General features: G+C 46.0%; 1 protein-coding gene and 1 pseudogene across 2 annotated transcripts; both read left to right on the top strand.

Annotated features, from left to right (window-relative positions):
• Window positions 1–10,004: 10,004 nt before the first annotated feature.
• On the top strand, window positions 10,005–18,092 carry LOC144721535 (gamma-glutamyl hydrolase-like). The gene is made up of 9 exons (XM_078599215.1): window positions 10,005–10,310; window positions 11,227–11,338; window positions 12,349–12,399; window positions 12,928–13,012; window positions 14,097–14,235; window positions 14,956–15,062; window positions 15,649–15,742; window positions 16,907–17,044; window positions 17,689–18,092. Exons 1-9 carry the CDS (start codon window positions 10,199–10,201, stop codon window positions 17,808–17,810), a joined length of 960 nt encoding a protein of 319 aa, XP_078455341.1. The 5' UTR covers window positions 10,005–10,198; the 3' UTR covers window positions 17,811–18,092.
• Window positions 18,093–18,637: 545 nt separating this feature from the next.
• On the top strand, window positions 18,638–26,719 carry LOC144721536 (gamma-glutamyl hydrolase-like; annotated as a pseudogene). Its single transcript, XR_013585922.1, has 8 exons — window positions 18,638–20,634; window positions 20,771–20,883; window positions 21,162–21,229; window positions 21,373–21,458; window positions 22,311–22,449; window positions 23,677–23,783; window positions 24,777–24,870; window positions 26,460–26,719. The product of XR_013585922.1 is annotated as a gamma-glutamyl hydrolase-like (transcript).
• Window positions 26,720–27,616: the final 897 nt, after the last annotated feature.

Here is a 27,616-nt window from a genome sequence, read left to right as displayed (position 1 = left end):
GCGCAAAGCACGGAGGGTTACGTACTGAGAATTACACCGACCGACGGAAAAAACAACACATGGATCAGGCAATAAATACGAAGTCGAGATATAGTGACTGTTTAAAAAGGTTAAGTGGGCTTTTGGGCAGGACAGATCACGAGAAGAGATGACGGACAAGACTAGTGTCAGAATGTCAGCCAAAGGAGGTAACGTATATCAGCAATGGCACACCAGGGATGAGTCAGTTCGTGTGCATGAGTGAGCTCGATTGTGAACATTGCAGGACTTAAGAGGGATGGTGACGGTGTTGGGATGCCTTCATGCGGCAGTGAATAGACCATGGCTAACGATGATAATGATGACGCATGTGTGTACGTTGAACTTCTTTCGCACCGTATGCAGACCACCGCGCTAATCGGAGGCCGGGGATGATGATGATGGTGGTGATGATGAAGAAGACGATCAGGCGAGCGGCTCCTTGCTGACGGAGCACATTCGTGAAATGGCTTTCACGCACCGATGCCACACGGAGAACACGCGTGCGGTTTGCGTTCGTGAAATAGGGGTGGTGGTCGTGGTGGGGGGGGGGGGTGCCACCTTATCAGCAACACCCACAACCCCGCGAGGCAGGGCAGCGTGAAGAGTCGCGTCCAAACGCTTCTGCGACCGCACGTCTCGCGCCCAGTGAGTCAACCGCGTTACAGCGCATAGCTGGGAGAGTAGACATTCCATCTATGCACACACACACACACGCGCGTATGATGTTGATATATATTACAAAATTAGCAGATGTTTAAGCAGCTCATTAAAATCAATTGTTACGCTGACAAAATGGCAATTGATATGGCAGTTTTACATTGTTACGCTCAATTTGGATCATACACCGCACTCGCCCCCTCTGATTAGCACGGTTCGGTACGTACGGTGCGAAAAAAGTTCAACATACATAAATCACAATCCAGTGGGAGACTAATGCCTGTTTGCAGGCCAGGCGCCGAGTCACCTTGTGGCCACAGGGACAGCTACTACTGGGGGTGCCCTTTCAAATGGATTGAGATTAGAAGTTACGTAACTCGTTCAGATGTGCCCCAGCATACAGGAAGGGCCGCTGTGTGAAAACAAATCATTCTCGTTATCGTTTTTGAACAACCCTGCACAAAGATACAGACTAAACAAGAAAAACGACAAACGAGACTGTAACAAGAAAACTAAAACCGATGCCTGAATCGAATCACTACCCCCAAACTGTGAGCAAACATGGTTATACAATTCGTCGATGTTTCACCAGCACACTGAGTCACTTTATTTTCGTGCTTGATTATTACTGAATTACTACGCCATTTGCTGTGTTACCCATAACGTGTTAAAACGCACACATGAATTAAACACTAAAACGTTGAGTTGCCCACATGCTCATGCTATGTTCCCACATTTGAGTCAGATGCTGGTGGTTATATTGTTACTTTGGAAGGATTGTGAGAGATAGTGATGACTTGGGGGGGGGGGGGGGCTTCATCCAGCAGTGGATTGCACAAAGCTGCTACTGATGCTGCTGATGACTAAACACATTCCTGCGGAGGGAGCTGGTAGAAACGTTGGGTTGCTCGGTCAATGGCCAGGGTCAACGGCGGCGTGGTGTATTCCGCAAATATGGCCGACTGTGAGGGCGGGCACAAGCCGGTGTGAGTAGGTTAAACGTTGAGTTTTATAAGGGCACCACGGGGTGACCAGCCCCTCCCCACCCAGCCCCACCCCTCCCACCCCTCACCCAGCCCCTCCCCACCCCACCCTCCCCTCCTCACCCTCCCCTCTCCACCCAGCCCCACCCCTCCCATTTTTTGATGCACGACGGACGAACACAATAATCCCCTGTGGGCTGGTGTAACCAGGAGGTTCCTACCAGTAATAAGGTGTGCCCATGAAAGCCTCTCCGAGTCTATAGACTATTATTTTTCCGGGATTGGGATATTTGTCCATTTATGTTTGATGTTGTCTTTTTCTGCGTGTGGGAGGAGTACATTGAGAAACTCACCCGCTTAGGAGGAGATATTGCGCCAAGGTCCACCACACATGAGTTCATGCACCCATTTGGCATTCTGTCAACATACTTATAGTGTTACTTTCAAGTAAAAGCCTATCAAAGCATGACTTCAGAGGTGTTACATTTATCTGGCAAAATTCCGAAAGAGGTCATTATACATCTAACTCCTGGGCTGGAAACCAAAATAACAAGAAGAGGCATTCTTTTGACAAGTCGGTAAGTATCTGCATATTTTTAAGAGCCACGGTGCGCGTGAATAACGTCACGAAGCGGTTCTGAAAGAGTCTCACGCCCATGCCAACGATGCTACGCCACGAGCTGCAGCGTCGTCACCGGCGAGGCGACTCGGTAGATTGACCACGAATTGGCATCTCGTTTTTGCAATTTCACTGGGAAAAATTAACCTGTAAAAACAAAGTTTTTCACTATAAATCCTTTATATGCGTGTTCAATGGGCCACAACCCAGCCCACATTGGTCTTTGAAACGGGCGGCTAGAGTCTTCTCGTCCTCTGGCTTGAGATGGCTGCCACCTATGGGTCAGATGATTGCCTGCCACCATTAAGCAATTGGTAATTAAATAAATAAATAAATTCCCTAAAAAGTGTAAAATTTTGGAAAAAATTTTCACGAAAATAAATTGTCAGGCACAACGAGTCTGTGTGCAAAATGTCAGCTCGATTGGATCACGGGAAGTGGGTTAAAAACGACCGAAAGATTTGCACGGTCGTAAGCGCGCAAGCAAGCAAGTAAACTTAATATAAAGGATTAAAAAAAAACCGTACGGCAGCGTGCCCAGAGCTCACAGCGGTGCCGCACAGCGAGCAAGGCGATACGGCCAAGTCCGCCACACGGCATCACTGTGTTTCGCTCCACTCACATCTCAGCAAGCACTCCTGGTTGTAAAACACACGTTTGAAAATGTTCGACTTTAAGGGCACAGCTTCCGAGGTATAGCACCACGTGTCATTTAACGCAGTTAAGTTCACAGGGCGCAAACCGAGGTGGACAGCGAAGTCTGCAATAAGTCTTGCAATCCTCCAAACTCCCATTCCCTTCTTATTTGAGGCCAATTTTCATTGCTCTTTGAGCCCGGGTCGTATCTAGGGTGCGCGTTTTCCCCGATGTCCTCCTGGTATTGCTGTAAATACAACGTAGTAAAACGAAACGTACTTAAGCCGACGGTAATGAAAGTGGCATCGAAAATAAAATAGTTCACATACAACTGTTTAGAAATGTGAATCATACCCGGTATGTTGTTTCTTGGTGCTGATGGGTTGTTTTAGAAATATCGAGACGGATATGTGAAGGAGACATTGCAGATTTATTTTGTTATTTATGTTCTCTACAACGACCCAAATGATGAAATCGAGTTATTTTTAAGACATATCACAATGTCAAATATAAATTTGAAATATACTCGTCTAAAATGACAAGAGTATTTAAAACAGAGATTAAATACTGACAAGTGAAATATAAATAAAGACGCTTGTTTCAAAGTGTTAAACTTTGTTAAGTATTCAGAATGTAATACATTTATACACTGCAATCTGAAAACTTTAAATATTGTATTACATTTTTGTTGGGAAATTATAACTTAGGTTCACTGTCGGCAAACAATTTGCACTCTACTGTGTGTTAAAACAAGACGTCATGCTTGCGTGCTGTTAGTGCTATAATACACAGGGTACTACCAGATGATTTACTAGGATACATTTCTATTCATAAGTTAAAAAGAACCTATATTACTCGGCATTATATATGTGTAAAATATAGATTTCAGCCAAACACGGCTAAAAGGTTATATTTTGTCTATGTATGTATGTTTAACGTGTTTCTCACCATACATAGACAACCGGAAAATCAAATATTATGGCAATTTTATATATATGGTGAAAGTTCAAAATATGCACATGGGTTTATCATAGATTTCCATTTTAAATATTGTGCCAAATACATTTAAGATTTGCTAGAAGTATTTTTAAATAGTAAAAATAAAGTTCTGAAATGAGTAAATATGCATGTGTCGATGATGACTTATGGTAAAGTAGAGTTGAATATGTAAAAAACTTTGTTACTGGATTAAATATATAGATATTTTGTATGTTATTAAATATATTTGGAATAGCAAATTTGATCGGAACATGGCAAAACAAATGTACGTAATTTTTTAAAACTAAAACTCAAAATACAAATTCAATCATGTCATTATTTAAATATTATAGTGACATCCGTTTTATAAGTTTGCTTCTCTAGGCAATTAGAGTTGGAGTAAATTCGTGTAAAATTTAGCTACCTTTCGATTTAAAGCTTTCGTGACTGCAGGGATTCATCTTCTTGGTTCTTTCGGTAAAGTCACGTAGAAGGGAAGTAATAAAATAATACAAATAAAACATAATAAAATAATTCTCACGACGTTTCGGCCACAACGCAAGCAGCCGTCCTCAGGTGAAGAATGAAACACCACCAAGCTTGGAGCGTATATTTAGGCGCTCTTCTTCCCCCCTCCAACCCAGCTTAAATATACGCTCCAAGCTTGGTGGTGTTTCATTCTTCACCTGAGGACGGCTGCTTGCGTTGTGGCCGAAACGTCGTGAGAATTATTTTATTACTTCCCTTCTACGTGACTTTACCGAAGGAACCAAGAAGATGAATTTAGCTACCTGTTGACTTGCGTTTCTTAAGTATATGTGTATACGTTAACCGTCGTGCTTTTGCCTCTGTAAGTATCTCTGTCCTCTCTTCTGGGGCGATGTGGACGTGCATCTTGTATCATAGCGGCCTGTGATCCACTTATTTTGTTGAGTTTGCGAAGGATAGAGAGGTCTCAAACAACCTGGGGCTTTGTCTCTGACAATCAAACCAATTCACTTACTCGCATTTCAATTCGGGCTCCTCCACGTTCATTCCCTGGGTTCCTTTTTGAAAAAGAATATTATTTTGATGTCTGCAAAAACTAATTTTGTACATATTCTTTATTCTAATTTCTCACTGTAATGCCAAACTTACCAATCACCCTATTGTCTCTGCTCCTGTTATCTACTCCAGCAATCATCACCCCTTACGATAGTGTGATGTGTTTCACCATTGCATTCAAGCTGGGGAATTTCTTCGTACATTTGGTCGACTTTCACATATGTATGGCTTGTTGTCCGAGCACACACAATATTTTAATTAGTTTAACACGTAGGGTAATTGAAATATACGTTTGCAGATAATATTTTAATTGTCTGTAAACGCAGCAAGTTCGTTCAAACAAATGAAGACGTTTGTTGAAGGGGAACGTAACATAAGCACACATCACATTACGTTTAACAATGGGCTATCATTGAAGGAACAAAATGTTGAAAGCAACAGAATTCGACAGCAGATTGGGAGTGCTGCTTGAAAACTGATCTCGACAATGAAGGCGATTAACCAACGTTCCTAACGGATAAAGAGCTCAATCATTGTGGCATTACCTTCTATGACACACGGATCAGAGACATGACATTGACAAAGAAAACAGAGGGGCAACACTGAGAATTGTACTCAGCCGTGCCCCTCTGTGGACCAGGGAGCCAATGTGAAGCGGAATCATATTTACTGTTGAGAGAGAGTGGGCTTGGTTAGGGCACGTCGCCCCAGGGGTACGAGATGGTTGATGGACGAGACCGATGATGGATTATCAACCAACGGAGGCTAGGGTCACGCGTGAGAGGATGACCGCCTCAGAGATGAAGTGATCAGGTGTGTGTATGTCGAACCTCTTTCGCACCGTACGTAGCCCACGGTGCTAATCGGAGGTGCGGGGAAGGACGACAAGCGAAACACTAAAGGCAGTTCTAAAGAAATTAGTTTTATAAAATCTATTTCTTTAGAACTGCTTCGAAGCAGGAGTTGGATATGTTGAATCATGAGAAGCGCGATGCATGGCAACCACTTGAGAATGTCTTCATCAAGCAGTCATGGCTTTTGATGATTTTATAAAGACTAAATGTAAGCCTACAAAATATGCAGAAAAAACTGGATTCACTGCGTTATTCTAAAGACGCAAAGAAAATAGCCATTATCAGTCCAATTTTGTTTAGAACATCATCTCGCCAAATACAATCAATTTCCTCTCCACGAGTCCAAAACAAAATCGCATACTAACAAACAAACCAGTCTTTAACTTTAAACAGCTAACACCGAACCGAATCGACAAAAATCGTTTAAAAAAAATGTGTAAAAACAAAACAACAAGAAAACAAGCCTCAAGCTGGGGCTTGTGAACGCGACGATGAATCCCGACTGACAGCGCAAGTTCAACGAGGCTCCCCCTCCCCAAGCCCCCCAATCCATCGTGACAGTGAGGTCCTCCCCGGGGGCAGAGCTGCCACATCTGGCCTGCACGCTTTGCGGGGGGGGGGGTTCTAAGACATTCCTAAACTGCGTCTCTCCGCAGCGCGCAACACGCCAGACCACTCGCTCTTCTGAACAGTTACAAGACAACAATCCACGCTGACTCACTCGGAGCTGCAAATCACGCGGGTGAAGCCAGAAGCCAGGTCTTGAAGCGCGCTGGAAGGTGACGTTTGTGGCTGCTGCAGCTGCTAAAGAAAAACAATCTCAACGTCCCTTGGTGCGGACCAATCAGCTTCAAGGACAATGCATATATTATCATAGTGTGTTTTTTGTTTGCATTTGACTGCAAGTAGTGTGGTTATTGCAGACACGAATCCTCGTAAAAAGGTTTCAGTTTTGTTGCCAGAAAAAAGGGGAAAACCCCTATTATTATAATCTCAACGATGTTGTTGTTGTTGTTACCCGTCACTTGAAATACAGGGGGGGGGGGGGGGGAACACCATCACGTATTCACTCACACCGATGCCCAAGGGGGCCCTCTTTGTGACTCGGAAAAAGATGAACATGTTCTCGTGAGAATAATGAAGTACACAGGTCAATCGTATGTAACATGAGCAAATATCACACGCATGAGGGCATATGTGTTGGCCATGTGAAGGGTGTAATTGAAATTAACTTTTATGTTGCTGGCTCTAGGTATACATGTGTACTACTACTACTAATCTACTAATAATTACATTTGGAAGGTGTATTTCATCCGTAGATCTTAATGCGCCATACTAGTTGGCCTTGAGGCTACAGAAGTACTGCAAGAATAATTATTTCACACACAACACAGGAGAGAGGACACCTTTAACATTTTGCAATTGCTCACCACTGCTGAAGTGTGCAACAACGAGAACAAATCTAAACGGGGTTGTTGCAGGAAGCTGGTTTGCATCGGTGGTGACCGATACGTGGACCACGATCCACGCGTGGATTGCCAAATACAGGCGTGCCTAGCTTCACGAATCTACTTTCCACGAGAATTCACCGCAATGAGCAATTTGAATTTGGACCAATTTGGTTAACAAGTGGTAGGCTTTCGCGACCAATGTCATCCATAATAGAAGTTTTTTTGGGTTAGATCGCGTAAATATTTCAATGTGTCGTTAAATCCGCCACCACCCGACACAGCCAATTAGAAAGCTAGTTGTAATGGCTATTTGTAATTACTACCGAAACGTTGTACTCAGATGATAAATGGTGTGGCTTTGCTCTCCAACACACTAGTGTGCTGTACTAGTGAAGTGCCAGCGTTTTGGAGACAAGAGTTTGCAGGAGACACCTTCTTTTTGAACACCTTTACAGGTTCGCCCTTGCGCTCTCCCTGATTGTCATGCCTAGCCTAAACACAACCCTGACCATGAAACCCTAATGGCGCTGACGGAAACAGCCAACAACTATCCGGCCGCGCAGAATATAGTGATGACGGCAACGACGAAGGCGGTGAAGACGACAGCGACGATGAGACGAGTCCACTCCCAGAACCGGCAGCCCTGAGCTCCCGCTCTCAGCTCCTTTTATGCTACCCAGCGTGGCCTGGCTCCGCCCTGGGCACGCCTCCCTTCTCAAACCTACTAGCAGGTTCCAGGGGCATCCAGATGGGGTCTTCCATGATCCTTGCCCCAGTTCCTCCGCACTGCCGACACACCCGTGTATATGTTCACCGGTGTGTGTGCTGTTTGTCCACCACAGTTGCTGCTGCTGGACAGCAGCCGGCGCTATTACACTACGCTAGTAACGAATTGGCATGTTCTGTTTAGGTGACAAATCTTACTAATTGGCTTTGTCGGTTGGTGGCGTGTTTAACGACACATTTATATTTACGCGATCTAACCCAAAAAAACCTATTTTATCTACCAATTTGTTTGCAAAACGAGCAATAATGTTCGCATAACGAGCGGAGGACCGATTGATCGAATGTGTTCGGTGGCGGCAGGGGGCGCACCACGGCCTGCAGCTGTTTGTTTGCCGGCTGTGCTGCGCTGCGTGAGCGCGTGGAATTTGCCGTGAAGGGGAACGGGGTCTCGTGGTGGCACTGCAATGGGTAGGAAGGGGGGGCAAGCACTGCGGTTCTCCATATGTGGTGTTACATTTGATATTATATTTCTTTGTATTAAAACTATTAATTGTATTTCTCACGTTCAAAAAAGTTTTTCGAGAGTGGAACATTTTGGGGCTGAAACGTCACGCAGCTTTTAACGTGGGAGTCATTGGGGAAACGACGGTAGTTTAACGATTAATCACTTAATGATAAATGTTCGTAGAACGTATCTTGTAAGCAAGACGTGCCTGTACAGTGTTGTTGTGGATCTCAGGGCAAAAGCAGAACAAACGCAAGCACACAATTTTCGTTGCCAAATAAAAACGATTCATGTCCGACGTTTTGCTCCACTATGCTGGGAGCTTACAGTATTGAGGAACTGCGATATTCTACGCAGTTCTCAATTTCGGTTGCTGAAGAAGCTCCCAGCACGTGGAGCGAAATACATTCATAATTGGCAGGTTTATTTAACTTTAATAATAACATATTTATTCAGGAAAACCACGTTGAGTCACTCTATCCCCGTACAGATGGAAACAAATGGAGATTAGTCCACTTGCTGTACTGCCGTCTCCTGGCGGGCCAGGGAAGGACAGCACGATATGCTCGGGAAGGGAATTTCACAACATTTGTGTGTTTCACAGTATGTATGTTGAAATGTGATAATTGTTTTTTTTTACAAGGAGTCATGTTTGTATTGACCACAATACCTGCGGTCGGAATGCAAACAAAAAACACAACTCTGATAATGTATGCACTCTCCTTGAAATTGATTGGTCCACACCCGAGACAGCTTTTCTTAGAGCCTAGTCTCACATGGTGTTGGACCAGATGTCTTTGAGTTGTGCGCCTTTTGGCGTCATCTGGTCCAACACCATGTGAGAAAAATAAACAAATAAACAACACGTTTTAATTTAGTCTTGGCCGTAATGAAACGGCTGTATGCCGTATGGACCTGAAAACTCAATTTCCCTGTACAAGAATACGGGTAAACCGTATGGGTTGACACGTATGCGATTACTTCCATAGAATCGCGATTTTTCTATTCGTGTGTTGTAATTAGGGCGGAACGATTAATCGATTTCAAATCGAAATTTGAAACAATGCGATAAGCAAATGGCAAAGGCTGCGATTTTTTGCGATTTGAAAAGTCCTATTACCTTTTTATTGGATTTTTTCAAATTTCACTTTATTTATTTAACTTAACTATTGTTCTATGTTTGATTGTTTTATTTCAATTAAAACATTTTAATAAATACATGTTGGAAGCAATTCATATCTTTTAAGTTATCATCCTTGCATTGGAATATATAGAGCAGTTCATATTTTAATGGTATCATGTGGTAATGCTCCATCACATGTTTTAAATCTATTACCAAGTGAATATTGAACTGAAGCTTGACTTAACATTTTATTTTTATCGCAAATCAAATCGCTATCACAATATCTGTCAGAAAAAAAAATCGCAATTAGATATTATCCCCAAATCGTTCAGCCCAAGTTGTAATTCTTTCCCATGACCACAGGAGTAGAGCGGCAACAGCAGCAGCAGCCACTAGAGGTCGCTACATCACCCGTCAGCTTTGAAAAAAAACGAAATCTCGCAGCTGGAAAAGCCTCGACTTTGTGTCCGGGTTTTAGCGACAGACGGAAGAGCAGTCTACAGGACTGTCGGCGTTGAAGCCAGGTCACAGTGGTCGTTGTGGCCCTGTCTCACTGTGGCTAAACACATTTCATAGACCAAGTGTCTGTGAGTTGTGTCAGATGGCGGTTTCGGTGCCGTCTCGGCTCTGGTTCCCTCTTTGGCTTTGCTGTTGCTTTGCTTCGCGCAGCTGTCAAGCCCCGGTGAAGATTACAAACCACAGGCCTATCATCGGTGAGAGGGCTACTCCCTCCTCCATCCTCTCCCCGCTCATCTCACTCTACTCCCCTCCATGCACTCTCCTTCCTCTCCCCTCTCATCTCACTCTACTCCCCTCCACGCACTCTCCTGCCTCTCCCCTCTCATCTCACTCTACTCCCCTCCACGCACTCTCCTACCTCTCCCCTCTCATCTCACTCTACTCCCCTCCACGCACTCTCCCACCTCTCCCCTCTCATTTCACTCTACTCCCCTCCACGCACTCTCCTACCTCTCCCCTCTCACCCCACTCTACTCCCCTCCACGCACTCTCCCACCTCTCCCCTCTCACCCCACTCTACTCCCCTCCACGCACTCTCCCACCTCTCCCCTCTCATCTCACTCTACTCCCCTCCACGCACTCTCCCACCTCTCCCCTCTCATTTCACTCTACTCCCCTCCACGCACTCTCCTACCTCTCCCCTCTCACCCCACTCTACTCCCCTCCACGCACTCTCCCACCTCTCCCCTCTCATCTCACTCTACTCCCCTCCACGCACTCTCCTACCTCTCCCCTCTCACCCCACTCTACTCCCCACCACGCACTCTCCCACCTCTGCACTCACATCTGCTCCAAGCCCCCCCCCCCACTCAATCCTCACTCAGTCTCCGCTACTCTCTCAATAGTTTGGCGCACTCTCTACCAAAGCCATCGGTGCTACCGACTCCGTGCCCCGTTTCAAGTTGAGGTGCAAGACCTGTCCAGGACTGCTCTTAACCTACATAGCATCTGCAATGCACAACAACATCATCATCATTATTATTATAATTAATCCGCGATCAGTCCACCGCTGCCTCGAGCTACTCTTCTATGCAGTGAGATCGAAGTGGCCTTAACATTTAGGACCCCCCCCCCGAATTCCCCCGCCCCCGCCCCCCTCGGTTCCTGCAGGGGTTCTGAGCCAGGAGACCGTGGGCGACTTGCGCGAGTTGGGACGGACCTACATCGCCGCGTCATACGTCAAGTTCGTGGAAGCCGGAGGCGCCCGAGTTGTTCCCATCAGGTGACGTTCCTAGCCCAGCTCACTACCTGCGCGAGGTCCTGGTGTAAAGCGTCCAGCGTAGCGGGGGGGGGGGGGCAGTATCATCCCCACCGAGAAGTGGAGCGATTGACATCGGGCGTTTGGAGTCCAAGTGCCACGCGTGGATAAACACATTCCTGCGGAGGGAGCTGGTAGGAACGTTGTATTGCTTGGTCAATGGCCAGGGTCAACGGCGGCGTGGTGTATTCCACAAAAATGCCCGACCGTTAGGGCGGGCACAAGCCAGCGTGAGTAGGTTAAACGTTGAGTTTTATAAGGGCACCACGGGGGACCAGCCCTCCCCACCTAGCCCCACCCCTCCCACCTCCCACCCAGCCCCACCCTCCCCACCCAGCCCCACCCTGCACGACGGACAATAATCCCCTGTGGGCTGGTGTAACCAGGAGGTTCCTACCAGTATTATTGCATCTCTGGATCGTGAGAGGTGGCGGCCCGCTTGGGGAGGCCTTCCTCCAGCAGTAGATTGACCACGGCTGACGATTGGGCTTGTGCCGCACGGGGTCACGCGGTCAGCAGAGGTCAATACAGAAAAATCCATTGTGGCACTGAACTACGCTCCATGCCTTCACCAACCTGTCAGTGGCTAGCGTGGTAAAGTCTGGCGCATTAATCCCAATGACTCACCCGGCCATGGGGTGGGCTCTTATCCAGCAGTGGAATGATATCAAGTTTGTGCGTGTACATTATTGTTATTGATAATACATATATAGGAGTGCAGCGTTTTTGGGTAATTGTCCTTCTGAGAATCAAGAGAGCGACCATGTCTACGGGATTGCAATTGGAGATGGCGCTTTGCAGTGGTGATGTGCAGCCGCACGTGCACACGGCTGCCGACGCAGACCCCGTAATTCCCTCCATCAATTAATCATATATATGGATCAGCCATTACTCAGTTCACTAAATCACGCACCATCAGCTTGCCGTAAAGTCAATGCATCGTGCTCCGTTCCATCTTTTTTGTTTGTACGCAGGGTGAATTTGACCGAGAGTGAATACACGGACCTCTTTAACTCATTAAATGGGTGAGTCATAGTCACAGGTCGCTCACCAGCGACCTGTGTGGCACTCAGCACAGTGGTCGCTTATACTTTGCCACTCTTCCACTGTACAACCGTGTCCCACTGGGACTGTGCCGAGACAGCCCCGCGCGGCACAGGAGGTGTCAGTTTTGTTTTCCACTGCAGAAGCCGACCCGTGTCACTGACGTCACACGCGAAGAATGAGCCGGAGGCCGCATGTAGATGATGCGGTGGGTCTCTTTGCATCTTCGCGATGCACTTGACTGACGTCACACACAATAAATGGGTCATTAGCTCCACTCCTGGCCCTGTTTGGCCCTGGACCAGATGTGAGAGGTGTAGTGAGGCCAGTGTATCACGATTTGGTTCTGGCTCGAAATAGCCAGTGGAAAACCAGCCGCACCGTGAGGGCTCTCGCGCCGGTTCGGTTCGGATGTGCTCGTGGAAGAATGGACATCCCATTGACTTAAAAAAAAAATCGAGCTGAGTTGAACTTTGACCGTGTACCCGTGTTCCCCACATCGTCTGTAGAGTTGTGTTTCCCGGCGGAGATGTGGACATTGAGGAGTCGGCTTACGCCAAAGCCTCCAAGCTTCTGTTTGACCTCGCGCTGCAGGTTGTATACGGAGTCGGAGATAATGAGTAGGAAAATACTTCCGCCAGGGATATCTTCGTCTGCAATATGTAACTACAGTACTGTATGTTCTAGTTATTTGCCAATGGAGAGTACATGTTGTAAGGTATGATTAAGGTACCGTTTATGAAGAGGATTACGAAACAAAAATGTGGATAATTCGGAGCCACAAATCTGGAGTTTGGAAAGTCATGCATGTTTAGCGAAATAAATCTTGGTCTGATTTATCATCATCATCATCATCAGTAACCATGCTCTATACACTGTTGGATGAAGACCTCCCCACTCTGTCAGCCCACGATGCCACAATGTATCCCATTCATAACCTAATCTCATCGCTTTCATCAGGACGATGGTTGTCTTCTAGGGCGTGATCTTTCCTTTAGCATCCGTTCCATCACTGATCTCATCCATCAATCGTCATCCCTTTAAGCGGTGGCCTTCCCAAGCCCACTTATAAAAAAAAATACAATGCCTCTGATGTGTGTTTAGCTTTTAACTTTCCTTGGTTACCAATATAACAGCTGGCCATGTTCACCGATTGAAAGCTAGTTTCATCTCCTTACCCTCTGTGATGCCAAATTAACCTATCATTCATCAATGTCGGATATGGGGGTCGTTTAATCATGCTTCACCACGCTAGTCAGCGAATATTGGTGAAGGTGCCCAGCAATAGTTGAGATATCACTTGCCACTTATGTCAGCTATGGCTGCTAACTAAAAATCCTCACAGCGGCTTTTGACTAACGGCCAGATGCGCTTCTGCAGCCGTCTGGAACGATCTTCCTTCCGATATCAGAAAGCCACTGGAGCTATGCACTTTGAAGCCTAGATTGAAAACGAATTTCTTCAGAACTGATTTTTGTGTTTAGTTTGTTGTCCTTCCCCCGCACATCCGATTAAAACTGTTGGCTACGTATGGTGCGAAATAAGTTCTACATACATATCACACATACTCAAGTCACAAGAGCCAGAGAGCAGTGTGCTAACTGCTCCACCCCATATTCGCTATAATTGTCCTCAGGTGCATGTTTTTGACTGCGGGCCACCGCTGTTTCTCTGGCAGGCGAACGAGCGCGGTGACTATTTCCCAGTGTGGGGTGTGTGCTTGGGCTTGGAGGAGCTGTCCTTCCTCACCAGCGGAGAAAACCTCCTCACACTCACGCACACCAAGGACATTGCCCTGCCCCTCAACTTCACCAGAGGTACGGCGTTCAGAGTGTATAGCTATGATAGCGAGCAGAATGCACCAGTATTCCGGAACTTTGGATTCAAAGGATGTTGGATTATGTCATTTTGTTCAACTCCCAACCCTGCGGGGTTTTGAGTTGGCCAGAATGCGGCAGTATAGCAAGTAGTTCATGACCTTTTACAATTTCGATTTGAAGCTTTCGTGACTGCAGGGATTCATCTTCTTGGTTCTTTCGGTAAAGTCACGTAGAAGGGAAGTAATAAAATAATAAAAATAAAACATAATAAAATAATTCTCACGACGTTTCGGCCACAACGCAAGCAGCCGTCCTCAGGTGAGCAAGCAGCCGCCCTCAGGTGAGGACGGCTGCTTGCGTTGTGGCCGAAACGTCGTGAAAATTATTTTATTATGTTTTATTTGTATCATTTTATTACTTCCCTTCTACGTGACTTTACTGAAAGAACCAAGAAGACCTTTTACAATGTTGTCACCCACCACTTTGCGGGTTTTTTCTCCGTGTGCTCTGGTTTCCTCCCACATGCAATCTACTCCTTTAAACGGAATTTCATCCAAGCGCCTCAATGAAGGGCCTTCTGGAAAGGACCTAAATAATAATTTAGAGTTCTGTGGAAGGTTGATGATTATGCACGCTACGTTGCACCGCATGATCGCAGGCATAATTTATCGCTGGATTAACACCGCACTTGTCATCACATCTCCCTGCAATGTACAGAATCCAGGCAGAGCAAGCTTTTCCAGAACTTCCCCAAACACATTCTAGACACCTTAGCTTCTGAGCCGATCACCAGCAACCTGCACAGCTGGAGCCTCTCCCTCAAGGTGAGTTGACTCAGCTTTGATCTACAATTGAACCCGGCTCTCGCGTAATGTCCGTGAAGCAGTCATTTTTAGTCTGTTGATGGCGGCAATCGACTCATCTCGACGAGCTGTACGCGATACACCGTGGTGCGTACAAGCGTTCAGGGTTTCAGCGCAATCGTCCTCGCTGCGTTTCGACATCGCGGAGTGGCACCGATTTCGGATTGATTGGTACCCCAGTCGCGGAGTTAAGTACACCCCTGGGAAAAATAGTGTCCCAGAAATAAAATATTTAATTGCCTTGGCCATTTTGTATTATTTGGTACCCCGGGGTACCGCCATGAGGATCAATTTTCCCGCGAAGATGTGTGTACACGATCATAGCCTCCCAATGTGCTTTGAGCAGGAAGGCACACATTTATTTTGCGCCTTTTGGTTTTTATGACCACTCCAGTATGGGTACAATTGCGATATGTTTTTCACTGTCAGTGTGTTAAGTCAGAAACGGACATAAAGTGTCCATTTAAAAATACACATCCACTGCAGCTTTGGTGCATTTAGAGCAGCCTCCCAATTCATGTTTATCACGTTTATTGTATTTTAATAGAACTTTTCAGCAAACGACAAGCTGAGAAAATTCTATCGCGTTTTGACCACAAACACCGACTCCAGTGGGGTGGAGTTTATCTCTACGATGGAAGGTAAAGACTCGTTCACATTGTCGCAATCCACCGCGGCCTGCCTGGGCTTCAACGCAGCACCGCGCTTGTTTGAATGACGATTGCAGACACGTAGATAGAGGGTATTTATTTATAATGGTGTGAGAGGCCATTGGAGAATTTTTTTTTCCAGGGGTGACCTGAGGTTGAATAATTAGAGCAAAAGTGGAAAACACAATTCGGTTTGTAAACAAAAACAATACAAAAGCACTTGATTTGAATCTTTACTGCACCGTTCAAAACGTATGTTATACATAAAGACAATTGAGACTGACTGATGTAAAGGATAATGATCTATATGGACTAGAAAGATGACATTTGGCACTCATAGTCTAGATTATTGATCGAGCGATACACATCTACAAACTACAATTGATTTCACTTATAGGGCAGGGGCAGCCAATATGTATGATTCGCTTTGAGGCTTTTGCTGAACATGTACAAATACAGTATAACATTCCCATTATTCCTGAACCAAGTAATTAACGTCCCATGGTGTGTGACACTTTATATTTTCAACATTATTGAGCATTTAAAACGAAAAACAATGATAAATTCCAACCATTCTCAATCCACCAGTGGATGAAAGCCTGCCCGCACCATGTTGGTCAGTGGGGCGTTGGTGAAGCAGGAGATAGTTCAGGAACTGGTTCTGAAATCACCACTGGTACTATCCCGTAGCCGGGAATTACACTTGCGTCATCAGGTTCGTAACGCGGTGCGATAACCACAGTACCACTACTCCATCCCCCATTAACCCTTTCCCACATACATGTACGTCATCGGAAAGGAACCGGAAGAAAAACTCAACTAAAATAACTTTATCGGTACCGACACTCCCACAGGGCCTTTGCAGGAGGGAGCGTGGCACAGTTTGGTGCTATCATTGAGTACGCTCGTGTCGCGACAGTTCTCTTGCGGTGAATACAATGTCTTTAAAATCAACGGCGCTATGCCTCTGTAAATAAAATTAATGCTGAACTGCTTGCGCATTCCGATATTCAGTGGTGAACAGGACCCACCCTGCAACTTGCAGACGTCTCGAAACGGGAATGGGTGAAGTAGTCTGCTCAGCGCTCTCACCACCACACCACCCGTCCACTTCATAATAGGCCTTGCAATGACTTCTTGTGTCTCTCGCACAAGCCTACCACTACCCTGTCTACGCTCTGCAATGGCACCCGGAGATGAACCCGTACGAGTGGGCCAACCGGCGAGCTCTGGTTCACAGTGACGGAGCCATCAGAGCGGCCTTCCACATGGCCGCTTTCCTCGTCAGCGAGGGTGAACCACCACACGGGGACAGAGGGGAACGGCGTTTCACTTTGAGCAGATGTTTCACTCGCTGGTGCCGGGTGAATTGCCAAACGCAATTTCTTTATATGGCCAATAACGGTGAATTATGCGAGCAATAAATATAAGTAGGTTATCACAAAATTCGGTTTAATTTGGCCCAATTTAATAAATCGTTGTCACTAATGTTTTGCCACGTAAGGTGGAACCAAATTCCACTATGGCCCTTGGACAAAAAGGGGCGAAGCTAATGTCACATTGCATACACATTGGCTGTAGACAAACTAACGCATAAAGATGATCATAACCGACTGATGTAAATTATAACGATGTTCTGTGAGGGACAAGAAAGCTGAAATTTGGCACAGTATAGCCGAGTCTACACTGATAACAAAAAAAAAACATCTTCAACCAACATTTCTTCGCATTTTGGCTTAAAAAATTGCAGCCCCACAAAATGTTTGGTCAACTTTTTATTTTTACACATTTGTTTTTGAACCTCGGCCGACGAAACGTTGATAACTGTTGCTTTTGAAGGTTGAATCCGTCCATGTACAATAAGGTTGAATGAATGTGGAGAACGCCCGGGACAAGTTGTGTTCTACAAATTTATTCTGTCGCTTATTCTGTTTCAGCTACGAAGAGCGCCCACCGATTCTCCAGCCAGGAGGAGGAGGAGAGGCATTTAATCTACGGCTACTCGCCCGTTTACACGGCGCAACTAGACTTGTTCCAGCAAGCGTATTTCTTTGATTGAGAAAATTCGCCGGACACACTTAGGAAAATTGCGCGCTTGAACCCGCTGAACTGGCGGGCGCACGTCCTCGCAATAAGTATCCAAGGAGCCTGTTTAAATAATGCACACGTATCAAAATAAATGCATGTATTTTTAAACAACGTACGTTTGTGAACGCAATTGCACGCTGCACATTTCAAAATCGCAGAAACACACAGTGATGTACTTAGCTAACGAACTTCTTCAGGAAAACATCGTGTGTAAAATCCACAGGGAACAGAGTAAAATGCCATAAAATGACAAGCCGTGTGCACGTGAAGTTTCTCTCCATACTTCTGCAAAAGTGATTCTGTCAACTGTGTGAAGCACTTTTTGTGGCATGATTTGCCACACAGTGTGGATGGAAGCCCCATCTGCAAAATTCACAGTAGCCAATCGGCAGCTAGGGGGCAGTGCCTCGGAGAATCTGAGCCATGCGTGATAAGGGGACATCCATTTAGTACGTACGCATGGAGAGGGGAGGGGGGGGGGTTAACCCAAATGCGTACGCTTGCGTATGGGGGGTCTACTGACAATGTACGTACGCATAGGAAACGGAGGGGGGGGGGGTGAAGCCTCGATAATAATTTGTCTACATTGGCCTTTAAATGAGTTAGATAGTCCGGCGGTGGACTATCTGTTTGCTTAAACACGTTAATATTTTTCATCCTTGATCGTTTCTGCGTGGATTAAATATCAGCCGTTTTATAGGATTCGGGGGGGGATACGTCAAGCGTACGTACGCAGGTTGGGGGGGGGGGTGTAAAAAGTCCGCGTGCGTACAGGGAGGGGGGGAGGGGTCAAGTTTTGACAGATTTTTGCGTACCTACTGAATGGATGGCTCCTAATTTCAACACGATAGCTCCAATCATGTTTCTGTCCATCTCGCACACGAACACACACGCACGCTCATGTGTGTACGTGGGGGTTGCTCCATCGAGGTGCGGAATGTCGCGCTAAGCCAAAGACAACTGAGCACGACTTAAAACAATGCCGGGGTGGTGATGGCTATGCGCGTGGCCTGTAATGAAACAATGGAGTTCAGTGAGGGTTATTATCGGGACATGTTTGCATGTTCGCCACAAGTACGTGTGGTTAATGCAGACTTGATTCCTTGCAAAAGGGTTCTATTTTAGTGTTTGAACATCTTAAGACCTATACTCTTTGGTTCTTTCGGTAAAGACGTTTCGGGCGGAACACAAGCGTCCGTCATCCCACCTGATGACGGATGCTTGTGTTGCGCCCGAAACGTCGTGATTTATTTTATTTTCTACCTACGTGACTTTACCGAAAGAACCAAAGAGTATGGATTCCTGCAGTCACGAATACTTAAAATCTTAAGACCTGTTTTATTGCCGGGAAGGATAAAATATATTCTTATTTTTGAATACTTTCATTCAGCGAGGATTGGCGAATTGCACGAAAACGTGAAATCTCCTTGCTGTGGCCGCCGAGGTGCCGTACCCTGGCTTACCAGGAGAAGGCAACACACCAAGTGGATTATTCCGCATCTGTTTCCAATCCATATGGGGATAGAGTGTTGCCCCCTCGCACCTGCGGGTTTTCTCCAGGCGCTCCGGTTTCCTCCTGTATAAACACTCGCCATTAATTGGCAAAAAGCGTCTTTGTCCTGTTCTGGTGAGGCAGGGCAACAAAGAAGGCTGCCTCTGGTGTAGGACAATCAGTTTCAAGGACAATGCATACATTATTAGAGGATGTTTGCATGTTTTGACACAAGCAGGTGTGGTTAATGCAGACTTGATGCCTTGCAAAAGGTATCTATTTCGGTGTTTGAACATTTTATCACCTGTTTTATTGCCAGAAAGGGTAACACCTATTCTTGTTTTTCATAATTTTTTATACTGGCAAAAAAGGTCCCATGCATTTCTATTGATGTGGCAGTTACTGATGATCCACCAACTCCCATTCTGCCAAGCAGCAGTGACCACGCCATGGCGCGCGATCCACCAAGCCCCATCCTCTTAAAGTGCACACCACAACAGGCACCCGATTTCAGGGGTTGCGACGATGGCTGAACGGTAACGCGTTTGCTGCTTGTTGCAGAGTTTCACCTGTTGGAGTTCAGCAGGTCGCCCTCGTCAATGCTGGCAGGTGTTTTACCGATACGAACTGTGCCCCGTCCGATTCGCATTGGACGTTAAAGATGCCGTGACGTCTTCATTCGGAAGAGTGGGCCATTGCGCGTCGACTTCGCGTTTCAAATTTTCCACATTCGAAAATTTACCTGCTTATCAGTGCCGGATTATCATATTAGCACAAGTAGCTGCATATGCTACGGGCAACACCAGCTACCTTCATCAGGTGTAAAAAATGTACAGCAAAATAACTGTACCTACAGTTATTCTGTACCTACAGTTATTTTGTACCTACAGTTATTTTGTTGTGCCTTTTTACACCTGATGAAGGAAGCTTGTGTTGCCTCCGAAACGTCGTGATTTAATTGATGTATTTTCATTTATTATTATTTTTCACCTACGTGACTTTACCGAAAAAACCTCAGAGTATGAATCCTTGCAGTCACGAAAGCTTCAAATCTAGAATGTGTGTATGTTAATCATCCACACCCCTGTCGGCTGCACTTGAGTGCCGGCATTCCGAAAGCCATCGTCGCCAGACGCAAGATGGGACCTGCTCAGCGTGGCTCGGCGGAGTGTTTGAGGGCGAATGGCAGCTTTCAAGGCGTCGCGTTTTGTGCGCCTGTTTGCGCTTCCTCTCTTGATCTCTTGCTCTTTCACACAAAGTTCTCGCGCCTGCACGCAGCAGAAGAATCACAGGCCCATCATCGGTAAGAGGGTTTGCACGATCCCCGCTGCGCGTTTACCCGAGTCGCCTCGTTGTTGTCGTTGGTCATTCAAGTGTCGGAGCGGATGAAGGTTGTTTTTGAAAACATTTTTTTTTATCGTAACATGGTTCCTGCGTAGGGGTTTTGTGCCAGGAGACTGTGACCGGGCTGAGTGCGCTGGGTCCGAGCTACATCGCCGCATCGGTGCGTCAAGTTCTTGGAGTCCGGCGGTTCCAGGGTAGTTCCCATCAGGTGAACTCACTTAGCTTTCATCCCTGAACGCCAATATACATGGCGCAATTCCAACGCGTCCCCGGTGGACTGCCAGCACGTTCATCAAAGAACCTTGCCAAATAACATAGTGATATCGCAAACCATCTGCTGCCGGCAAAGCCATATGTTTTACCGGCAGCAGATGGCTTAACACAGTCCCTTAATTCCCAATAGTAATTAATCAGTTGACTCTATTATGGACCATCGGCTGTCTGGAAGTACTGTAACGCGTTGTTCTCCGTTCCATAATTTCCCAGGGTGGGTTTGAGCAAGAGTGAATACACGGACGTCTTTTACTCAATAAATGGGTGAGTGAATATTACCAGTTCACGAGGAGGAAGGAGTTGGTTTGACCTGCATGGGATTTAACATTTGTGGTGAGGGTCTTAATTAACACGTAAATATATACAGCAATTTAACCTGCGGAGTTTAACTAAACGTTGACGGTGTTCTCTACATTGCACGTAGACGTTTTTTTCCCCGGCGGAGATGTGGACTTGGTGACTTCTGCTTATGCCAAAGCTGCCAAAATACTGTTCGACCTCGTCATGCAGGTATGAGCGCATATGATTTTGGAGTGACGGGGTCGGATTTTTAAGTTTGGAAATAAATGTTCCAGTTTTGAACTCTAAAACGATCCCTTCATGGCCTGCAACATATTTTTTTTTACCAATAGACATTTAATAAATATTTTACTATGTTTGGTGAAATCCACAGCAAGAAAACTTTAAATCAAAATTTATGTTTGGTGACTTCTGAAATTTTTGGAAATGGTCCACAGGGAGATGTAGCAACACTGGTGTTTGGGGAGCCATACATAATTTGCAAGCGAAAACTGGTTTGATGAAATGCGTGTCGCTTGCTTTTATTACAGTTTCAATTCAATTCGGAGGTGGCCGGGTGGCTAAGAGCTCACAGCTCGCAAATCCAGGCGGCCGCCGATGGTTAAACTGAGTTTTCAAGTGTAGTGGGGTTGATTTATGATTGCACACAAAAAAGCATCGCATTAAATATGGGTTTGTACAACTTAATTTAGTGAAATAATTCTGCAACGAACCTCATTCTCATATGCAGAGCGAGTGGAAAGTACTGCGTGGATTAAAAAAACTCCAGAAAAAACACGTATATTCAATAACACTGTTGATTATCACACGACAAATTTGATTACTCTTGTATGGCAGAATGGGTGAGACATTTTTGCCCTGGGTGGGGCCAGGTCAACCTGGAGCCATCTCAGAGGTTGCTCTGTAATAGCCACTTCCACGGGCACGTTTCGAACGATGAAGGGTTTGCGCTGCTCTGCGAGAGATCCCAAGGGCTCCTGCTGTTGCTTCTGCTGCTGATACTCTTTGCTGCTGCTGCTACTCCTGCTGCTGCTCCTGCTGATTCTGCTGCTGCGCTCACAGGCGAATGAGTGCGGCGATTACTTCCCGGTGTGGGGCGAGTGCCTTGGGATGCACGAGCTGGCCTACTTCGTTGCCGGGGAGAACCTTCTCACGCTCACGTGCACCCAGGACGTGGCGCTGCCCCTCAACTTCACCAAGGGTACGGCATAAATCTACAAAAGCCTCAATACTGGGCATTTAAACTTAACAATCCTTCTGTTTGAGGCACCCTTTTCCTGTGCGTGTCGTTTAGCGAAACCCCGCGCCAGTTGCGTGTTTTACCTCTGCGTAACCTGCCGGTGTTACTTGAGTCGTGCATGCCCCTCAATGTTATTTTCCTCCTCGAATGCGTTTGCCCCTACAGGTGTCTGCATTGTTTAGGATTGATTCGCTGCTGTGGATTACTTCGTTTCACCAGGTCCTCCGTGGGGGGGTGGTCATCCTTGTAAATCAGCTTAGGGCTGGATGTTTCTTACCCACGTAAACAAATGCAGTCAATCAATTGATATAGACCCAGGCTAATCCATTCATAGATACCCTTCCATTACAATGTTTTTTGATACAGCACTGTAGTCCGGGCGTTATTGGATAAACATACGATCGTCGCGGTAGCACGGGGCAGGTTGAGGAGGGTTTACGAGGAGGAGGTGGTCTATAAATGTATGCATGTTGACCTTCTTTCACACTGTACGTAGCCAATCGTGCCAATCGGGGGTGCGGGCGAAGCACACCAAACTGAACAGAAGAAGCAGTTCTAAAGAAATTAGTTTTCAAACGAGATGGAATAGTGCATAGCCGTCCAATGGCTTCCGATTATCGGAAGAGCATTCCAGACGGCCGCAGAAGCGCATCTGAAAGCGCGCGATGCGGTGACCCTCCTGTGAAAGTCTCGAGACTCGGTGAGGTTCCCTGAATGAACTAAATTGTATAGCAATTATATAGGATACATTGCATCAGATGATGACAATGGCATCACTTATACTGTTAGGAACCTCCTGGTTACACCAGCCCACGGGGGATTATTGTGTCCGTAGTGCAGGGAGGGGCTGGGTGGAGAGGGAGGGGCTGGGTGGGGAGGGGCTGGGTAGAAAGGGTGGGGCTGGGTGGGGAGGGGAGGGTGGGGAGGGGCTGGGTGGGGAGGGTGGGGAGGGGCTGGGTGGGGAGGGGCTGGTCACCCCGTGGTGCCCTTATAAAACTCAACGTTTAACCTACTCACGCCGGCTTGTGCCCGCCCTCACAGTCGGGCATATTTGCGGAATACACCACGCCGCCGTTAACCCTGGCCATTGACCGAGCAACCAAACCTTCCTACCAGCTCCCTCCGCAGGAATGTGTTAACTCTATCAATGCGGTGTGCGTGTCGCCCACGTCTCGATGCATTTTGCAGAATCCAAACAAAGCAAGCTTTTCCGGAATTTCCCCAAAGGCGTTCTGGACACCTTGGCTTCTGAGTCCATGACGGGCAACATGCACAACTGGAGCCTCTCACTCAAGGTGAGGTTACACAGCTTGTCATCTATTATAGCCTGTACGGACATGTAAGTGGTTTGTTTAAATAATGTACTATGAGTAGTCTTACGCTTGTTTACCCAGGAAAGCCTTGCCGAGTCTCAAGACTATTTTTCAGGAGGGTCCTGCCACGTTTTGCGCAGTAAGGTGGGGGCTGTGAATGTGTGTAATCCCAATTGAGTAATTTTCTGGTAAGTATTGAGCATTGGGTTCTTGGACAACACCAGCTTTAGTTTTTTTAAATATATACAATGGGAGGGAACCCGGAGAACCCGGAGAAAACCCATGCGGAAGAGAGGGAGAACGTGCAAACTCCATCATAAAGGCGCACGGATCAGGAATCGAACCAGGGCTTTCTCGCTGTGAGGCGCATGTATTACCACTGTAACACCGTGCTGCCCAATGTCCTTTGCGCTTCCCTTGATTGTTGCTATGACCTCCTATTCTACGTACAAATGACATGTATCTTCCACATTGATAAAAACAAATTCACGAACAATATTAATGCAATCACAGCAGTGTATATATCAGGGGTGGCTAAACTCGCGGCACTATAAGTCACGTACCAAAATCTTCACGTGGCTAAGAGCCACGAGACACCACGCATTGCACGGGTGCATTCTCCAACAGTGGAGTTTAGAATTTTAGAAATCTGCGGTAGCGCACCAGGAGTCCTCACGTCTGGTCCCGCTGCAAGGGGTGTGTGTGCTTCTGCAGATCTTTCCTATTCAAGTAGAAATGTTGAACTGAAAAGTTACACATTAGCTGCATCTATCAAGCCACACTTGAACCGACTGGGAGCTGCATGTGGTTCATGATCCGTGGTCTGGGTCTGGTCATCTCTGGTGAATGTAAATGCCTACTAGGCCTTTGTTGAAAAATAAAATCACGAAATCAATTGCTCATGAGGCCATTCATACCGTTTATACTTCACCCGAGCTGCCTACAATTTATTTATTTCTTGTTGCAATGTGAAATAACTTTTCTGCAAATGAGAAGCTGCGAAATTTCTATCGCGTTTTGACTACAAACACCGACTCCAGTGGGGTGGAGTTTATCTCCACGATGGAAGGTAAGAGTCACGAATGTTGTTTTTGCAACCCAACACGGCATGTACTTCGGTGCAGAACTTCATTTGTTTGGACGATGATAAACACATGTATAGATGATGTTTACCGTGCCTATATATGTGTAGCCAGGTGAGAACCGAATGAAATCCCTTCAAATGACATCTACTCCACACACTGGAGAGCGCCAATTTCCCAACCGCTCCTCAATATGAGAAGAATTTCCATCGCGTGACAGTCAAACTGATATTATTAAATCTCGGATGTGTAAATAAGCTAAATGAAGCACATAACCACATTTTCAGGATATGTTTTTTCATGGGCCGAGACTATCAACTTACGACAATTGAGAACGCCAGTTTAATTCTAGTTTAATTATGAACGGAGGGTGTCAGTGCTGGCGTGCCATCTCAGCGCTCCGACCTCCAGGGCACCCGTCCACCTCATAATAGGCCTTGCAGCGATTACTTCATCTGTCTCTCCCACAAGCCTACCACTACCCTGTCTACGCACTGCAATGGCACCCGGAGATGAACCCGTACGAGTGGGCTAACCAGCGAGCTCTTGTTCACAGTGATGGAGCCATCAGTGCTGCCTTCCACATGGCCGCTTTTCTCGTCAGCGAGGGTGAACCACCACACGGGGACAGAAGGGAAAGGCGTTTCACTTGGAGTAGATGTTGCACTCGCTGGTGCTGGGTGAATTGCAAAAACGCAATTTCTTTATATGTCTAATAACGGTGAATTATGCGAGCAATAAATATAAGTAGGTTATCGTGAAATTCGGTTTCATTGGTCAACTAAATACATCCGTGTCACCGATGTTTTGCCCCTTGAGGTAGGACCAAATTCCACTCTGGACCTTGGACAAAGCTTTGCAGAGCGAGTGTCACATTGCATTGGCATTGCATATAGATGTACCAATTTACAAAGATGATCATAACTGACTGATGTAATTTTGTATGATGTTCTAGAAAGCGTTGTTAACTAATAAACATCCAAAAACATGATAATTATTTTTTTAGGCTCCCAAAAATGATGACCGACTTCAAATGCGTAAGAACGGTCTTTAATATAAGAGTGAAATCTACTTTTAAATCACTTCTTGTTTGAAGTGTGGCACTAAAGCCAATAGAAAGTTAACAAAGCCCACTGCAGATCACCATTGTGTACGTGTGTTTATGTGTATACTACACACACACACGGCTATTCGCATGGCTCTCTCGTACTTTTGAATCACATTATCTTTAACGCCCATGTTATAGTTGCCTAAACGACACGTTGTAATAAAACATCAACACTCGCATGCTGTGGATAAGCCTCGTTAAACTTAAAACTAAAATTGCAAAGTATTTACTCAGTTCACAAACAATAATTGGCTTAGGTCCTTAGGCACGTCCATTGGAATCCTTGTGAAACGTAGCGCCAGCATTGGCTGCGGTCACAAATGGCCCCTCCACCAGCCCCAACAAGCCCCTGCCATTGCCTTCACTCCCCCGGGGCCCAGAAGGCGACCTGTCGTCGTGACCCCATGGAAATGGCCCACGGGGGAGTTGTACGCCACCAAACTGATTCTGAAGCTTGTTGTGTTTCAGCTGCGAAGAGCGCCCACCGATTCTACAGCCAGGAGGAGGAGGAGAGGCATTTAATCTACGGTCACTCGCCCGTTTACCCGGCGCAACTAGACTTGTTCCAGCAAGCGTATTTCTTTGATCGAGAAATCACCGGACGCAGTCGTGAGGATTGCGCGCTTGAACCCACAGAATTGTGAAGCTTGTTTTTGCGTGCACGTTCTCCCAATAAGTATCGTTTAAAATGATGTACACGTATCGAAATAAATACGTGCAATCCTCAACACCATATGTTTGCCGGCGGATTACGTGCTGCACATTTCTGTTTATGGCAGGACACATCCCAAAATGCAGACCACTCTAATCTTTTTCAATAGACAAAGGATTGCATGTACAATACCGCTGAGCCTTATCCAGAGCTTTTGAACATGCAGTGCATATCTCAGTGTGTGGTTAAATCTATTTGTTTTCCGGCCTGCACTGTTTCTGTTATAATGGGTTTTCCCCATTGTTCCCATGTTTGATAGAGGTCTCGAATCTTTTAGATAGCTAACCTATGCTGTGTCCATGATGTCTGGCTCATGTGTGAAATTGATTTAATAAGATAACTTTTCACATTTCCCCAATGTTACCCCAACTGTGCTATTAGCATTGTTTTAAATGAAAATATATCCAACCGGATCTCTTGCACAGTAGTGCAACCCTTCGTGTTCGAGAATGCTCCAAAGAAGTGGATATCAAATAGCTACCTCTGAGATCCCTTCAAAGTGACCTGGCCCACCCAGGGCAGCAATTTCTGCCCTGGGTAGGCCAGATAAACTGTTTTGAGTCTCTGTCGGAATGAGACTAACTCAAATGTATATATCTTCTTCTTGGTTCTTTCGGTAAAGTCACGTAGAAGGAAAGAAATAAAATAAGAAAAATAAAACATAATAAAATAATTCTCACGACGTTTCGGCCAGTTTTTCAGACGCTGTCGTCTCGACAGACCTGAGGACGGCTGCTTGCGTTGTGGCCGAAACGTCGTGAGAATTATTTTATTATGTTTTCTTTTTATTATTTTATAACTTTCCTTCTACGTGACTTTACCGAAAGAACCAAGAAGATGAATCCCTGCAGTCACGAAAGCTTTACATCGAAATGTATATATCTTGTTACATTCTGTGCACTATTTAATGTTT

The sequence above is a fragment of the Lampetra planeri genome, chromosome 12 (genome assembly GCF_965212315.1).
Source record: "Lampetra planeri chromosome 12, kcLamPlan1.2.h2, whole genome shotgun sequence".
Classification (NCBI taxonomy): domain Eukaryota; kingdom Metazoa; phylum Chordata; class Hyperoartia; order Petromyzontiformes; family Petromyzontidae; genus Lampetra; species Lampetra planeri.
This window is presented reverse-complemented; position numbering and strand designations above follow the sequence as displayed.

Bases quoted from the DNA above. Each gene is read 5' to 3' on its own strand.
- LOC144721535 (XM_078599215.1), top strand. From the start codon at position 10,199: ATGGCGGTTTCGGTGCCGTCTCGGCTCTGGTTCCCTCTTTGGCTTTGC. The intron at 12,400-12,927 runs GTGAGTCATAGT...CATCGTCTGTAG, and splicing joins CTCTTTAACTCATTAAATGG to AGTTGTGTTTCCCGGCGGAG. The intron at 15,743-16,906 runs GTAAAGACTCGT...CTCTCGCACAAG, and splicing joins GTTTATCTCTACGATGGAAG to CCTACCACTACCCTGTCTAC.